Source organism: Vipera berus (genome assembly GCF_964194415.1).
Source record: "Vipera berus genome assembly, chromosome: 2".
NCBI classification, from domain to species: Eukaryota; Metazoa; Chordata; class Lepidosauria; order Squamata; family Viperidae; genus Vipera; species Vipera berus.
Genome location: NC_138203.1, coordinates 125,049,887 through 125,067,767, shown reverse-complemented (window position 1 = coordinate 125,067,767; position 17,881 = coordinate 125,049,887). Strand labels below are relative to the sequence as shown.

The 17,881-nt window shown below is 41.5% G+C and overlaps 1 protein-coding gene across 1 annotated transcript; it reads right to left on the bottom strand.

Annotated features, from left to right (window-relative positions):
* Positions 1 to 3,334: 3,334 nt before the first annotated feature.
* On the bottom strand, positions 3,335 to 17,804 carry ZWINT (ZW10 interacting kinetochore protein). Its single transcript, XM_081317048.1, has 10 exons — positions 17,582 to 17,804; positions 15,249 to 15,348; positions 15,024 to 15,135; positions 11,600 to 11,766; positions 9,947 to 10,003; positions 9,695 to 9,846; positions 8,215 to 8,386; positions 7,980 to 8,119; positions 4,469 to 4,628; positions 3,335 to 3,814 (listed from the first exon to the last, which is right to left on the bottom strand). Exons 1-10 carry the CDS (start codon positions 17,683 to 17,685, stop codon positions 3,734 to 3,736), a joined length of 1,245 nt encoding a protein of 414 aa, XP_081173174.1. The 5' UTR covers positions 17,686 to 17,804; the 3' UTR covers positions 3,335 to 3,733.
* Between the last annotated feature and the right edge of the window lie 77 nt (positions 17,805 to 17,881).

The window sequence follows — 17,881 nt, the reverse complement described above, 5'->3', positions numbered from 1 at the left end:
GGTTACCAGTTGTCTTCCGGGTGAGATTCAAGGTACTAGTAATGGTGTTTAAAGCCCTTCATGGCAGGGGTCCAGAGAGGGCCTCCTCAGGGTGCCACCGGTCAGAGAATGTCGATTGGTGGCCCCCAGGGGGAGATCCTTCTCTGTGGGCGCCCCGGAGCTATGGAATCAGCTACCGGTTGAGCTCCGGACGGCGCCCGATCTTCGCTCCTTTCGCCGCGAGCTAAAAACATACTTTTTTGAACAAGCTGGCCTGGCCTGATGGGGGACTGGGGGGGTCGTTATTGTTATTTAATTGGGGTTTTTAAGATGTATTTTTAGTATATGGGCATGTATTTAATTATTTTTTAACTTTTGTAATCTTGTATTTTTATTCTTGCCCTGTTCACCGCCCTGAGTCCTTCGGGAGAAGGGCAGTATAGAAATATTATTAAATTAAAATTAAATTAAATAATTGAGGAGAGGAAAAAATCTGTCATCTGGCTGATTAATCATGATAGAAGTATTGGTAGCCATTAGACTGGTTCCCAATGCCAGACTTCAAATGCAGCATTTGTGATGGAAATCTACTTAAAAAGCAACAGATTTGAAGCCTCAGATACCTCTAGAAATCAGCCATAAGGAAAACTTTTCTAGAGTACCAAAGGTACAACAAGCATCCTTGTACTCAAGGCTACAGTTAACCTGAGGAACAAGGATTTAAAAGCACCGCTTAATATTATATCTTAGGAAAAGGACTAAGGTTACAACTACCAAACATCTTTTCCACCGAAGCACCTATATGTAGGCAATTTAGGGTCATCAATCTCTTGTCCTCTTGCTTTTTCCGTTACAAGGAGCTAGTATGGTAGCTTGCTTCTTTTGTGAAGCTGGGTGGTCTGCCTCTGCTTCCTATTTCGATAACGCCAGCCCTTTTATCACCGAGAGATGTGACTCTCAGCTAAGACTCAAAAGGTGGGAAGACAAAAGTCAAAGCCTGCCTTCTCAATGAAAGAAAGGTGGTTATTTATTTATTTATTTATTTATTTATTTATTTATTTTTGGGACTTATATGCCGCCCTATCTCCCGAAGGACTCAGGGCGGCTAACAAGAGCCTTGGTGGAGCAGTGGGCTAATGCCTCCTTAAGTAACACCAGCTGCCTGCAATTAGTGCAGGTTCGCATCCCACCAGGCTCAAGGTTGACTCAGCCTTCCATCCTTCCAAGGTAGGTAAAATGAGGACCCGGATTGTTGGGGGCAATTAAGCTGACTTTGTAATAATGCCGCTTGGGGGTGTGTGTGAAAGCCCTAATAAGCAGGCATATACATAGAATGAAGGCTACTGCTAAGCTTGTAAGCCGCCCTGAGTCTTCGGAGAAGGGTGGGATATAAATGGAATTAAAAATAAAACAATACAAAACAACAATACAAAAATTAAAAAAGAATTAAATAACAGCCCCAAAATAAATTAACTACACAGTTAAAAATTAAAACATATTTATGCAACCCGACTCAGCAGAATTGCCTACTGAGCGATTCTAGGTGGCTTACAGTATGCAACCCAAAATCAACCATTAAAGGGGAAAAAATCACCATGAAAACAACTGCGGTCTAACTGAACACTTTCCTCTGACTCAAGCATCCTCAAAAGAGAGCTGTCTTCTCCAATTTTTCCAAATGCCAAGCAAGTGGGAGCAAAGCTCATCTGAAGGGGCACACTGTTCCAGCCATGACATTCGCTGGATTCCCATCCCTAAACCATTTGAAATAGATACCCTTTCCTGTTCGCTCAGCCTTCCAGTGACAGAGAGCAGGAAAAGAAACGAAGTAAAACCCAGCTCTTCGTTACAGCAGATCCTCTGAGCGATATCATGAATTTCATGAAGTGTGGTACAATACTACCACCACATGGTAAGAGGCTGAACTTTGCTTCCAACAGGTTGCTCTGAATGAAGCAATAACCTAGCGATATTAAAGACAGTATGGATATTTACATTTGTCAAATTAGGTGTTCATATTTATACAATTATAAAGCTTTCATATGTTATATAGGTTTGAGCATTTATTTTTATCAAATTTCATCCACTTCAGAATTTTGTGAATGTTGGCAAATCCCAGACAACTGTTTTTAAATGTGTCGAAGTATAAGTATATTCATTAGAAATCTATCAGCTAGAATTGAAGTTGTAGCTTATTTGGGATCAGGTATGCAGAAAAATCTCATTTGGGTTGGTTTACATTCCCCAAGTTTGTAATGTGCTGCACATAAATATGGGTGGGGAAAAAATGTCAGAAGAGGGAGCCAAGCTATTCTCCAAAGCACCTGAAGGAAGGACAAGAAATAACAGATGGAAACTAACCAAAGAGAGAAGCAACCTAGAACTAAGGCGAAATTTTCTGACAGTACAATTAATCAGTGGAACAACTTGCCTCCAGAAGCTGTGAATGCTCCAACACTGGACGTTTTTAAGAAGAGACTGGACAGCCATTTGTCTGAAATGGTATAGGGTTTCCTGCCTGAGCAAGGGGTTGGACTAGATGACCTCCAAGGTATCTTCTATTTATTATTATTATTATTATTATTATTATTATTATTATTATTATTATTATTATTATTATTATTATTATTATTATTATTATTATTAAACTTTTATTCATTAAACTTGAAACTCAGTCAACTGAACACTCAAATTGACTGGCACTAATGGTTGATAGGGGTTGCTGCCAGCATCCAAGGTATCAACCAGGTATCTCCTTAAATTGTAAGATGTTCCGAGTAGTACAGTTTTTTGTAGCTTTGCTGGAGTTATTGCAGGAAGCTGCAGTTTCTTGATGTATTTTGAAAAGTTTTTGGACATAGTTCCCAATGCCCCGATGACAATGGATATCACTGTTACACGTTTCATCCATAATCGCACAGTTTTGATGGCCAGGTCGCAGTATTTCGTAATTTTTTCCAGTTCTTTTTCTTCGACTCTGGCATCTCCTGGTACAGCAATATCAATCAACTGTACGCTTCGGTTCTCTACGACTGCGATATCTGGCATGTTGTGTTCCATATGGCGATCTGTCTGTATTCGGAAGTCCCACAAGATCTTCACCCTCTCATTATCGACAACTTTTTCCACCCTAAGTTCCCACGACTTTTCGGACACAGGCAAGTCGTATTTTTTACACAATGCCCAGTGGATTAGTTTAGCAACTTGGTCATGTCTAGCTTTGTAATCAGTTTGCATGATTTTGCTGCACTCACATATTAAATTATTATTTGTCTGGAAAAAAGAGACAGGAATTACAAAATAATGAAACAAACATTCTCTCACAATTAAGTCCATCGGATAAATGAGTTAACAACCTCCAAGGAGTATTTTATTGATCAAAATATTCAAAAAGTTCAACAACAATGTGAAGAAGTAAAGTACTAGACACAGATTATGGATGAGCAACGCTGAACCGGCCATAAAACTGTATGAGTGACAGGAAAGTAGAACTTAAAGAGGAGAACTCGAAGCTTAATTCAAAACAAAAGAGTGAAAGGTGAGGGAAGCAGAGTAGTCCAAAATACAACACACACACACACACACACACACACACACACACACACACAGAAACATACATCTACACACACAATATAACAGTCCCAGTTAAATTCAATTTCCTTCTTCTTCCAAAGAGACCAGAAGATGGCCTAAACTAGAGCTGTTGGCCCTTGATCCGCATCACATTATACAGACTGCAGGCAGTAGCAGCTTTTCAGGTTGGGAAGGGAACACTGAAGTCCATAGCGCTCAGGTACACCAACCAATTTTGTAATGAAGGTTTTTCCTGGGGGGGCTGCAAAAAAGAAGAGGTTCAGAAGTTAGGAGGAGTGCTAAAGGAAGAGAGGAAATCTTAAAACTGAAGCTTTACACCTAGGCACATTCTACTTGTTGCAGCATGGACTATTAACAGCACGTTGTGACTGCTTAAATAGAAAATATATAGTATCTCACAGCTCTGCGGTCTGGGGCCTCCTTCTAAAAGTGCTAAGACAAGATCTAGGGACACAACTGGAAAATAGAAACGGAATTGCCTGAGTAGTGGGAAACTGGTGCTCCTCCAGATGCTGGGGAAATACGGTGATGAGCAGATCCAGACAATGCTGCCAAAGGCTGCTACGATTTTTTTTAAAGTGTTATGGATTCTCCATCCCTGGCACAGTGAATTATCACTGTCGTTAAATATCTCAGCATCTTAAGGATACCTAAGGCTATTATTTCAATCCCCTCCTTGGTTTCAGGGCTTGATTTGCTTCTTTTGAATGACTAGCAACTCAGAGGTGAATCACCCTCCACAGAGACAGAAGAAAAAGAATCTTGAATGGGTGAGGCTGTACGGGATTCACCCTCACCATTACGTTTCTAAAATACATTTCTAAAGTTGAAATCTATTTCCAGGCCAAGTTAAGGCCTTGACCTTTTGCCAGAAGGTACAGCAGTGTGTACAAACCTTGTAGGAAGTCACATCAACTGTGCCTTGTTGAGTCTTTACTGAGAGAAGACGAATCTGCCCACTGGCTGGATATCCTGATTCCACAAAGAGGCTGCAAGTTGATGACGGCTTCAAGTAACTGAGCAGTCTCCTCTCCGGCTGCCAATCAATTGCAAAACTGGGGGGAGAGAGGAGAAAGGGTTAAAATTTGAGGAGGAAAGGGGGTCTCTGCTTAGCACAGTATGCCTCATGAAAATGGCATGACTGCATCCATACACGACATGCAATTCTCAAAGTACAGGTGGTCCTCGGCTTACGACCATAATTGAGCCCAACATTTTTGTTCCTAAGCAAGGCGGCTAAGTGAGTTTCGCCCCATTTTGCAACCTTTCCCGCCACAGTTGTAAAGTGAATCTCTGCAGTTGCTAAGTTAGTAACATGGCTGTTAAGTGAACCTGGCTTCTCCATTGACTTGGTTTGTCAGAAGGTCAAAAAAGGGGATCATGTGATCCTGGGATACGGTAACCACCATAACTATGACTCATGCGATCATGGGGAAGATGCGACGGTCATGTTAAAATGGTCACAAGTCATTTCTTTCAGTGCCACTGTAACTTTGAATAGTCACTAAACGAACTGTTGTAAGTCGAGGACCACCTCTATGGAATTGGGGCTATGCCAGGAGTCCTCAAGTCTATACTGTATCATAGAGCCATGCTTTGCTCTTGCTAATGTTATGCACCTTCAAGTTAGTGTTGACTCTTGCAACTGCCCGGATTAATCCCTGCAATTTTCTAGACAAGATTTCAGAAGTAATAATAATAGAATAACAGAACTGGAAGGGACCTTGTAGGTCATCTAGTCCAACACCTCCCACCCAAGCAGGAGACCCTACACCATTTCTGACAGATGGCAATCCAGTCTCTTCTTGAAAGCCTCCAGTGATGAAGCTCCCACAACTTCTGAAGGCAGTCTGTTCCATTGGCTGACTGTTCTCACTGTCAGAAAATTTCTCCTTGTTTCTAGGTTGAACCTCTCCTTGATCAGTTTCCATCCGTTATTCCTTGTCTGGCCTTCAAGTGCTATGGAAAATAGGTTGACCCCCTCCTCTCTGTGACAGCCCCTCAAATATTAGAACGCTGCTATCATGTCTGCCCCTGGTCCTTCTCTTCACTAGACTAGCCATGCCCAGTTCCTGTAACTGTTCTCCATATGTTTTAGCCTCCAGTGGTTTGCCCTTGCCTTTTTCTTCCTAGGCTGAGGGAGAGGGACTGACCCAAGGCCACCTAGCTGGCTCTGGGCCCACCCAAGGCAGCGCTAGAATCACAGTCTCCTGGTTTCTAGTCCAGTACCTTAACAACCGGACTTGACTGTCTCTCCCAAATGTTTTAAACCCATCTGAAAACATGAGGCTGCACAACAGCTGCCACAGGGGCCTGGAGAGTCACAAAGAATAAGAAAAAGAGGACCTTGGAAAAGAGGACAAGGCAGATGTGAGCTGAACTTTGTTCTATGCTACAACCGAATGCCATCTTCATGGCAGAAATGATGCTTCCAGAAATCTGCAGGACATGCTTATCCCCTCCCCCCGCCCCCAGTGAATTACTCCTCCTCTCTTTTGATGGCTTCCTGAGTTTAAGGAGCCATGGCAAAATCCCTTTTCCCGTGTTTTAAGATAAGAGTTTCCAATCTTTCTGGATTTGGGAGCACTTATGAAATTTTGGGAGCCTGCTAAAGCCACTCTTTTCTAGAAGGCTGCTAGGGAAATCTAAGCAGTTACGAGGCCCTGATTTATCCAAAAGCTGCCTGCCATCCTTCTTTGCTCCTCTGCGGCAGGATACTCTTGATTCTTTTTGTCCCTTTTCTGAACCGGTAGGTTATTTCCAAACAGTCACCCATCCTTGTATTTTCAAAGAAAGCTTCTAGGCTCATAGGTATTGTTGTAAAGAAAGATGATGCTGGAGTCCAATGCTTGGTAATGTGCCAACCTCCTATTTTTTTAAAAAAAACAAAACAAAACAGAAACAGAAGGCATTTTCAAGCCTAATGAAAATCAAGAGGGGGATCCATGAGAACTCTGGCACAAGTTCTCTTTTGCAGGAAGGTATACTGGGAAATAAGGGACGCGGTGGCTCAGTGGGTTAGGACGCTGAGCTTGTCGATCAGAAGGTCGGCAGTTTGGCGGGTCGAATCCCGAGTGCCGCGTAACAGAGTGAGCGCCTGTTACTTGTCCCAGCTTCTGCCAACCTAGCAGTTCGAAAGCACGTAAAAATGCAAGTAGAAAAATAGGGACCACTATGGTGGGAAGGTAACAGCGTTCCGTGCGCCTTTGGCGTCTAGTCATGCCGGCCACATGACCACGGAGACGTCCTCGGACAAGCGCTGGCTCTTCGGCTTTGAAACGGAGACGAGCACCGGCCCCTAGAGTCGGAAACGACTAGCACGCATGTGCAGGGGAACCTTTACCTTTACCTTTATACTGGGAAATAAAGTATTGCCTTCAGCCACATTCTCTTTTCCTCCCTCCCTCTTCCTACGGCAAGAACCAGGATGCTGGAGAAATTCAATCCCCATTTCCCCAGTAGTTAAGCCCTTTTTAGGCAAACCTTAGTAGGGATGAAAGTTCTGTATCCTTGATTTGAAACCAGTCGTTTCCTTCCCCACTTTTTTTTGAGGCAGAGCAAAGATATTAACCTCAGTCACTTGAACTGTATGTGTTTTATGAGAGGTAGAGTCAGTGAATTTCCCGGCGGCCATTTTGTGGGGTGGGAAAAAAGAAAAAGAAAGAAAGCAGAATATCCATTTTTATGTTTCTAGGAGCATTTGCCGTAAGCCAGTTTGCTGTAGAGATTAAGGCGTTGGCTTAGACCAGGGGTAGGCAACCTTGGCTCTTTTATGACTCGTGGACTTCAACTCCCAGAATTCCTAAGCCAGCATGGCTCAGCATGGAAACCTCTCCCTTTCCCCTCAGCATGGCTGGCTCAGGAATTCTGGGAGTTGAAGTCCACGAGTCATAAAAGAGCTAAGGTTGCCTACCCCTGGCCTAGACACTAGGAGATTGTGAGTTCCAATCCTGCCATAGGCATGAAACCCAGCTGGGGGACTTGGCCCAGACACATACTCTCAGTCCAAACCACCTCATAGGGTTGTTATGGGGAAAATAGGAGGTAGAAGGAGGATTATATATCTTTCCTGCCTTATTTATTAAAAAGATAATAAAGACGGGATAAAACTCCGATAAATAAACCATAAATAAATCACATTTCTGGAATAAGGCAGAGCTGCTCTCTCCATCTTGTACCCAGCACTTTTTAAGTAGAAAACCCCCTTGGGAGGAAGCTAAAACCTGCTACAAGCCAAGCTGTGAATGAAGCTGGAATTCATTATAAGCCAGGCAAATTGTCAAGGGCTGGGGGGGGGGGAGGGAGGGGATCTCTTACCCTTTTCCCAGCATGGAGTGCTCAGAATCTTCCCTCAGGTCACCTGAGGCCCTAAGGAGCAAGGCAGCAACATAAATGAAGGCGCTCACCAGTTCTGCAGTAACTCGATCTCAGCCAAAAGCTGTGCTTGTTGGGAATAGCTGTGCTGCAACTCCAAGAGGACCCCTTTGATGGTGCTGCAAGTTCCCAGGGGAAGTTCGCCAGGGAGAAGGAAAGAAGGGCTGTCACTCTATACGGAGGAGAGAGAAAGATCAGGCCGGTGCTCCGATCACACTAAGTCCAGTAGAACTCAGCCCCCCCACCCCCCCACCCCACTTTTCTTGCCTGCAAAGTGACATTGCCATCCTTCCCCCAGTGCAAATGCAGCTTCAGACAATGAGGAGCAGAAATCTCAGGCTGAGGTGGAGAAGTCAGCTCCAACTCCATGTCATTCTCCGAGACACAGATCAATTTTACCCCTTGCAAACTCTCCAAAAGGCATTGGAAATCAGAGGCTCTGGGTATGATAAATAATAGATCAACAGAAACATAAAAGTCCAAAATAGGCAAGGGAGAAAAAGAAAAGCACGTACAGCTAATTCTCAAGATCATTCACCGTGGAAGGCTTAGGTGGATTCTCCCCCTCCCCAGACTTTAAAAAAAAAAAAACAGAAATTTTAATCCATGTTTCGCAATCTGCTACACCATTTTGTTCAATTGAGCAGTTACAAATAACGACAGAAATAAAGCTCCCACCCTTATTTAGTAACTTCTCTGGCGTCTGGAATGAAAGTAGATAACATCCCCACAATTTCAAGCACTTATTGCTTTTATCTGCAATTCAGATTGTATGCAGTAGGTCTTCTAAAATAGCTGTAAAAGGCTATGAACAATTAAATAATGCACATATTGGCCTTTCTGACAGGATTTTTTTTTTTGCCCCGTTGCCTCACACAATCCCTGAAAGTGATACATCCGCAATTACCGATGCCCTATTTTGTATTTTGTTCCATAGCACGGGTAAGTGCACTAACGTGCCTGTCATCCCGGTCACACTTTAATGTTTTTATTTTGCTTGTTCGGATTTGTAATTTTCGTTTGACGAATAAACATTCAACTGATGGGGGATGGGTTGGGATTTTATTGTAAATATTTTTACCTATTGTTTTAGCCTGGGCAGTTGTTTAATCTCTTTTAACTTTTGTATCTTTGTATCTTTATATGTTTGCCCTGTTCACCGCCCTGAGTCCTTCGGGAGAAGGGCGGTATACAAATAAAATTATTATTATTATTATTATTATTATTATTATTATTATTATTATTATTATTATTGTTGTTGTTGTTGTTGTTGTTGTTATTATTATTATTATTATTATTATTATTATTATTATTATTATTATATATAATAATATATCCACCAAGAGCCTTGGTGGAGCAGTGGGCTAATGCCTCCTTAAGTAACACCAGCTGCCTGCAATTAATGCAGGTTTGAGTCCCACCAGGCTCAAGGTTGACTCAGCCTTCCATCCTTCCGAGGTAGGTAAAATGAGGACCCAGATTGTTGGGGGCAATTAAGCTGACTTTGTAATAATGCCGCTTGGGGGGTGTGTGAAAGCCCTAATAAGCAGGCATATACATAGAATGAAGGCTACTGCTAAGCTTGTAAGCCGCCCTGAGTCTTCGGAGAAGGGCGGGATATAAATGGAATTAAAATAAAAATAAAATAAAAAAATATTATTATTATTATTATTATTATTATTATTATTATTATTATTATTATTATTATTATTATTATTATTATTATTTCTTCCATTTCTCTCCTCACCTCTGCATTGTCTCTTGCCAGATCCTGGCTTGGCTCTCTTGCTCCCCAACCTCTCCTTGCAAGCACTCCAGCTCCTTCTGCTGCTTCTGCAACCTGTCCTGCAATTCAACAACCTGTTGCTCTAGTTGCTGCTGTCGATCTCTCAGGAGCTCCTGGGGGGGGGGGGGCAACAGGAAGCGAAAACATGCCAATGAGCTCCACTGGCTGCTCTGAAAGAACCGAGATGCAATTAATTGATCTGAACAGCCCCACCTGTTCTTTCTGCTTCCTCTTCTGGGCAGTCCTTGCTTTTTCCTCTACCTCTTCTTTCTACCAAGGAAATGCAAGATTGGAATAAGTCAATCCCATAGAAGAGAACGTCTGCTGCTCAGGGCTGATCAGTGGAGTCCTTGATGCTCTCCAAGCAGGGTTGTTTGCCGGCAGAGATTTCATTACCTAACTAGGTAACCTCATCAGTGCTACAACAGCAGCACTGATAATATTTCCTAGTTGAAGAACAAAATGTGAGCACTGATTATGTTACTGTACCTAGCTGGCTAATGAAGCGTCTGCAAGCAAACAAACCATCTTAGAGACCACCAAGGATGCCATGGAGTGAGTAGAATTATAGATTGGCTGGGACAAATCCATTATCCCCCCCCCCCCAGCACATGGACCACTACTGGGCCTTGAGCCATTCGGAATTGGGCTGCGGAAGTGGTCACTTCCGCAGCCCAATTCTGAATGGCTCAAGGCCCTCTCCACCTGCGTGAGCAGCAGGTGACTGTGTCCATGTAGATTACATTTGTGTGAGCATGTGCATGCTTGCCCGCGACTTGCGCAAATAGAGCTGTGCATGCTTGGCTGCCGCTCACGCGGAACCATCTCCTCTCCCCCACCACCACCACCAATCTGCACAGCCAGAAAGGTTGGGGAACTCTGCATTATGCTTATTGTACTGTAGATATATAGAAAGACCCATCATTCATCCCGTCCTACTGAACTTGCCTGTAATCTAATGTGCACACACAATTTTATTTCTGCTTCTGGCAAGAAAGACAGATGAATTATTCACCTTTCTCTGACTATTCAAACCCAGTATCAGCGCATAAAATACAAGCTAGCATTTTTGTGAAGTCTAGCCTACTGGTAATAAGCAAATAATTCCCATTGCCGGTTGGGACTCTACAACCGAATCCTAGATAGGCTTCTCCAGAAGGATATATATAACATGGAATTCAGTTGGGCATAGGCTCCAGTGAATGGACCACAGGCTCCAATAGAAAATAAATTAACAGGCAGGGTTGTCATCTCCAGCTCTGCTCTCTGTTTTAAACATGGCTGCTTTTAATTGAAGTTTAAATTTAAGTATTCACTTAAACCAGTGATTCTCAGTCCACAGTATCCTGGGTGGGAATTTCCGGGACTCTTAAAGTGGCTGAGATTGTGATCCAAACAGAAGATCAGTGTGTGTGTGTGTGTGTGTGTGTGTGTGTGTGTGTGTGTGTGTGTGTATCTCCGTTTCAAAGCCGAAGAGCCAGTGCTTGTCTGAGGACGTCTCCGTGGTCATGTGGCCGGCATGACTAGACGCCAAAGGCGCACGGAACGCTGTTACCTCCCCACTGTAGTGGTCCCTATTTTTCTACTTGAATTTTTTACGTACTTTTGAACAGCTAGGTTGGCAGAAGCTGGGACGAGTAACAGGTGCTCACTCTGTTACGCGGCACTCAGAATTCAACCCGCCAAACTGCCGACCATCTGATCAACAAGCTCAGTGTCCTAACCCACTGAACCAGCGCATCCCTATATATACAGCTATACAGTGCTTAAATATTCTTCATAACTTGGGTGCTGGCAAATGTTTGACCACCACTCTGAACCTCAATTATTCAGCCCCCCAATATCCCTTCCAAGTCAGAAAAGAACCTTTGCTCGGTAGCGCTGTAGAGCCTCCTCCAAAAGCCGAGCCCGGCTCTGTACCTCCTCCTGTTTGGCCAGTATCTGAGGCACAGCCCCCTTGATAGCCTCCACCTGTTGCTGGTAATCGGCTTTGAGTGCCTTCCATTGTTTTTTGGCTTCTTCCATCTCTTTCCCTATAAGAGACCACAATCTATTTTTGAACCGGACATATCCCAGGAGAATCCAGATGTCACCTGGGATTTTCAAATTACCCACAACCAAGAAGATACACTGGTGGAAAATAACATTCTTAATAAAATGGCACTAATTAAGGACTGTCATGGTAGTTCTATATTATTATTTCTAGTAACAGAAGCAGTAAATTTCTCAATTTGCTGTGCAGGATGCTACTGCTCTTTTGTCTGCTTGGGACTTCACAAAAGGATTTGACTGACCAGCAAAGAAACAAAATGCTGAGTTCCTGTTTCATGTCGTAGCAATACAGACGCAGGAATGCATGGCTCTGCGTTCCATGCCTGATTTTGCCCTAGAGGGGCCCCTAAAAGGGCCTAAAATCGCCCCAAAGAGGCGATGAAGAAGGAGAGGTGCCTCGTTGATCAAAGAGAGACGGCAGTTGATCCATTTGATCTGAGGAAATCTCTCCAAGCCAGCAGGGGAAAGACTGGCTGCACTTCTGTGTCCAGTCCCCAGCTACTAACAACCGAAGAAAGAAGCACTAATTAGCAGATCGTAAACAGTGTGTTTGGAACTGGGTGACAATATTGATCCTTTCTTTACTATTTTACAACTGGATTTCCTGGAAAAGGCTTCCAAGAAGCTAAAAATCTCCAAATGCGAGAAGAAAGGGGATTGCAGCCCCACTCTTCCAGAGGAACAGAAACATTTAACATTCAAGTGGAAGTAATACAAAGCTATAGTTTTGACAATTTTGAGAACTGAGAAAATTGTTAAGATTTTCTCTTTGAAAAAATATTGAGGTGAAATATAAGAAATCAACCTTCTATTTTAAGAGTCAGAAAATGGATATTGAGTGACATCTAGTGGTGGACTACAGTAAAGCACTACAGCTGCAATGACCAATACAGACCTGGCAGGAAGCCTAGAAACAGATAATAACCTACTTTCTTTGTAGTTTGGTGACTTTTAACTCAGCAGAGAACAGCTAGCAACAGAGAAAAATATTTTGGCATACTTATTACAATATGAGAATCTAATTGTTTTGAAACCTGTTGACTTTCTTGGATTTTAAGCATATACTGAGCTCTGACTTTTAATCTTAAGAACTATTTGGAAAGAAAGAAAAAACTGACTTCTGACTACATGTCTGGGGGAGGTTTTTGGATTGCCTTAGGGTGGTTGAACATTTTGAACACTTTGAACATCTTGAATTGTAAATTTTGGTTGATTGACAATTTTTGAACACCTGAGCAGAAGGACTACTACAAAATATTGCTTTCTGTGGTGGATTTATATCCTGGAATTTCTTTGATTATAAAGACTGTATATAAAGACCAGAAGAGACTTTGTTTTATGGACATTAAGATTGGTGATATAAGACAAGATTAGTATGCGGGGATCACAACAATTCTGATAGAATATCTGGAGGGGGGGAAATAAAATAGATCCTTTATATCTAGCTAAAAATAGTAGGAAAACATACTTAATACTCCCATCTGAAGCCCCCAGCCAGGTTTACCAAGGATTTATAGGAGTGATGACTCAAGAAGAAGTAAACATTTTTCAGAAGGAAATACACTCTATGTTACAGTTAATTCAGGAGACAATTATTTCACATAAAGAAGATGCAAGAAGAAATCATGATGAGATTAAAACAACTTTGATAATATAAATGAGCAAATCTCTAATTTAAACTCACAACTAGAAAGTTCCCAGAAAACGACTACAAAGAATGAACAAGTCAGAAAAAAGAAGATCAACCAGAGGAGATTGATCTAAAAACACAAGATATAAAAGAAGGGAAACATAATTTGGCACAGACAAATAAAAATCTGCACGACTTAGCTACAACAATGGAAAGGGAAAAGGCACCCTATTCTTTAGGTTTTCAAAATATACCCAAGGATAAGGAAGATGATTTTAAAAAACAGATTATAAAGCTGTTAGGGGAAATGTCAGAAATTAGGGGACAAAAAATGAAAAGAGAAACTGAGGGAGAAGGAAAGTGGAAGCTGTTTAATGAATACAACTGGGCGGAATTCTCCCTCAAAAATACCCTACTTAAATTGTTTTTTCCATTCCAAGCAGTATTTACAAAAACAAAGGAAGAATATGTTGGCAATTTAATTACTTTGGCCTGGAAAGCTAACTGGCAAAGAAAGAAAGCTAGAGTTACTCAAAAAACACAAGATCTGATATATCAGATCGGGTATCATATGAGCCAATATTTGCTTGAATATGGACAAAAGAACAAACACATATATTTTTTATAATAAGATATGATTTATAACTAGAATAGCACTCTTTTTTATATGGGAATTATAAAAACATTAGGTTGGCTTGTATAAATGAAACCTTTTGCTAGATAAATCTAACTCTGAGAAAATCATAACTGACAAAGATATTTTGAACACTTTTGGGAAATTAAACTTAAGTAAGAGCTTGGAAAACAGGACATTGATTTAATGAGACTAATTGTAAATACAATCTAAATATAAAGTGGTTAGAAAAGAGGTTATAAATTGCTATTTGTTATACACTATTGCTATTTGTATAACACTAAATATGAAGACATAATTTTGTATGTATTAATAGTAGTAAGAATTGTATTTGTTTAATGTTGAGAAAATGGAAACATCAGGGGAAGAAGAGGGGATCACAGAAAACACTGGAGTGTGTAGCATTGAATAGATTTATACTGAAGCTAAGATGCAACATCGAGTAACAAATGTATCAGAACATCATGCTTGTTTACTAAGTATTTATGTTTTGTAATAATAGAAAATCAATAAAATACATTAAAAAAGAAAGAAAATGCTGAACTAAAGAGCCCTTTGCTGTGATCCAGAATGGATCTTCCCACAGACGTGCTTCCAAACTTCCAGGAAGGATGGGTGTTCATTTAGTCAGGGTTAAATCACCATGCACAATATGCGAACCCACACCAGTTGAATAAAAGTACACACAACTAGCTCAAAACCTTTTCTAGTCCTCCTAAATTGTCTCTGAAAACAGTGCTCAGATGTTACATGACACAGAGACAGAGATTATCACAAGAGACAGCCCCATGGAAAACAGACCTTTTTTTAAATATATCCTAGATAGGAATTCTAGAAGATGGAACAAGGATTGAGCCATCCATCCTGCAGGACTACTTCATTTTTAAAATGTTATTTTTTAAACAGAAGCATTCTAACCCAGACTACATTTGCATCACACCACTGCATGTAATCTGCTGAGCCCTGATACTCACGAACAGCAGAGTCAGAGGCATCCTGGATGCGAGGTGCAGAGTCAAGAAAATCCAGAAGGAATTTAAGCACTTGTAGTTGGGTGTACATCAACTTCTGAGTCTTCCTAGTGTTCTGGAAAACACATTCCAAAAGTGGGAATGGAAGTAGCTCTTAAGAAACTTGGGCAGAGTCATTCATCTAGAATTGAAGACAACATCTTAAAGAAAAATGAGGCTATCACTCACCACTGAATGCTCAGCCAAGACCTGGGCTGGTAATTCCAATTTCGTTTCACTTGTGGTTTGATCCTCATACGTTAAAATATCTTTGATCTGAGACAGAAGCCTGAAGAGGACATAAACAACCATAATATACAGGAAAATAGTCATTTCCAAGTCTTTAAATCTCTTAAAAACACTTTTACATGATTTATCTGCTAAGGGAATTCTCCATACTGACTATAGTTTAGTGGCCAATCACCACCCTTAACATATGGAGACAAAAGCCATATAGCCTTTGAGGGTGAGGCAGGATTTCTGTGATTTATCTACTTGAAGACTCTAGTGTGTTCTCATGCATTTCTACCTTAATATGGCAGAAAAATGTGCTGTTAGTTTTCAGGAATTATGGCCAAAGGAACCTGAGGAAGTCAAAAAGACAGCTTGGAAAATACATGCAGATTGTCCACTACTGTTCTCATGCATTAGATGTCACTCTTGCCACTTTCTAACTGAAGGGAAAATCCAGAATATAACTAACACTCCAGTGACTGCACATTATATTAAGCATGTGCAACAAGGAAACACGACTGTCCTTCTTCCCAATGTCACTGTGAAACTCCCAGCCAGCTTCTGAGGTAGCCTCATTCTATTAAAAAAGTGGATTAAAGCATTTTCTTTAAAAAAAATGCAGTCGCTTTTGAAACTGTTTTACACACAACTGGAAAAATATCAGAATACAGAATAACAGAATTGAAAGGGACCTTTTTTTTGGGGGGGGTCTTCTAGTCCAGGGGTCAGCAACCTGAAACAGTGAAAGAGCCACTCGGAACCGGTTCCCTCACAAAAGGAAAATCTGGGAGCTGCAAAAAATGTGTGTGCATGTGCATACATGCGCACATGCGCAGAACAGGGTTTGACTGAAGAGTGGAGCCAAGGCGAGATATGCACCTCCCCTGCATATTTGAATTGATTGGTTGAACTTTTTTAGTCCCACTTTTTTTTTTGGACTGCACATGGCAGAGGACTGGAAGGACTGGAAGGACTGGAAGCCGCAGGAGATGGCTGAAAGAGCCGCATGCGGGTTGCAGACCTGTGTTCTAGTCCAACCCCCTGCACAAGCAGGAAACACTATACCATTCTGGACAAATGGCTCTGGTCCATTAGTTGTCCAATCTCTTCTTTAAAACCTCCAGTATTGGAGCAGCCACAACTTCTGGATGCAAGCTGTTCCACTGATTAATTGATCTCAATGCCAGGAAATTTCTGTTTAGTTCTAGGTTGAATCTTTCTTTGATAAATTTTGATTTGTTGCTTCTTGTCCTGCCTTCAGATGCTTGGGAGAATAACCTGCCCCTCTTCTCAGTGACAGACCCTCAAATATTGGAAGACTGCTGATTGGAAGAATCAAAGAAATGTTTTCCTTTTCCTTTATAATCTATTCTCATTTTTACAAAATGCTACATGTATCTCATTGTGCATATAACTGGAAAGAACAGTTTTGTGGCCACTTACCAATCCCAAAGTTATTGCAAGAAGAGAATACCAAAATATAAAAGCTGTGCTTTTTAGAGGATAAATAATGGAAGGACCATCATATTAACTTAATTAGATGAATATAATAAAGCAAAACAAAGCTAACATGAACGATGCTTGATCAAAAAATGTAGTTTCTGCAAGAGATTTTGTAAAGATTTTAACAGAGATATTGGTTGTGAGGCTATTTTGCTTCTGGAACACAATTATCTTAAAGAATTGAAGAATATTAAGGGATACTTCCTGTTCTAAAAATAGGAGGAACTGGTACCAAGGAATTTTATTTTTCTACAGGAAAGTGGTTTTTTTAAAAAAAAGTTCAATAAGTAACAACTAAAAAGTTATTAAAATCCATATCTGTATTCTGAGGCTAGGAATTTCAATATCTCTGTATCTAAGGGAAGTGATTTGAACTATATTTCGATGCCAAACTCCATAATCTTACTAAGCAAGGCTGCCAAAAATGCAGCAGGAGTATATGGAAATCAGACATAGGAGCAAGGAAGCCTCCTACGCTATGCCCATAACCTAAAGTTACCTAACTCTTTCGCCCTCTCTTCTACATCGTATCTTCCAGATCAGTGTTTCTCAACTTTGGGAACTTCCAGATGTTGGACTTCAACTCCCAGAATTCCTAGCCAGGAATTCCTGGCTGGGAATTCTGGGAGTCGAAGTCCACACATCTTAAAGTTGCCAAGGTTGCAAAAGCATTTGCTTCTAGGCACCTTCTGATTTTCCTACTTCGGGTAAAACGCATCCCTGCGGTAAAGGGAAATAGGGAACCGTGTTTCTATCTCCCTGAGAAAGAGATAGCGTGTACTTACTCCACCGCAGTCGCTTCCGCCTCCATCGTTTCTCCAACCCCACCATCCACGGAACCATCCACGGACGATTTAATCGTTCTTAGAACTTCCCGCCTTTCTTCCATGACTCTTCTTCGCAAAGCGTCCGCCGAATTCACCAATCCGAGCTCGAAAGGCTAAATACGCCCAGCCCAGAAGATCTGAACTGCAATGTGATTGGACGGAAGAAGTGATTCGGTCGCAATGAGCCTGACTGTGCGAGCAGCCTGACGGCTCCTCCCATCTTGAGAAGGTCGGAAAGAGTGGTTTGTATTTCTTCAA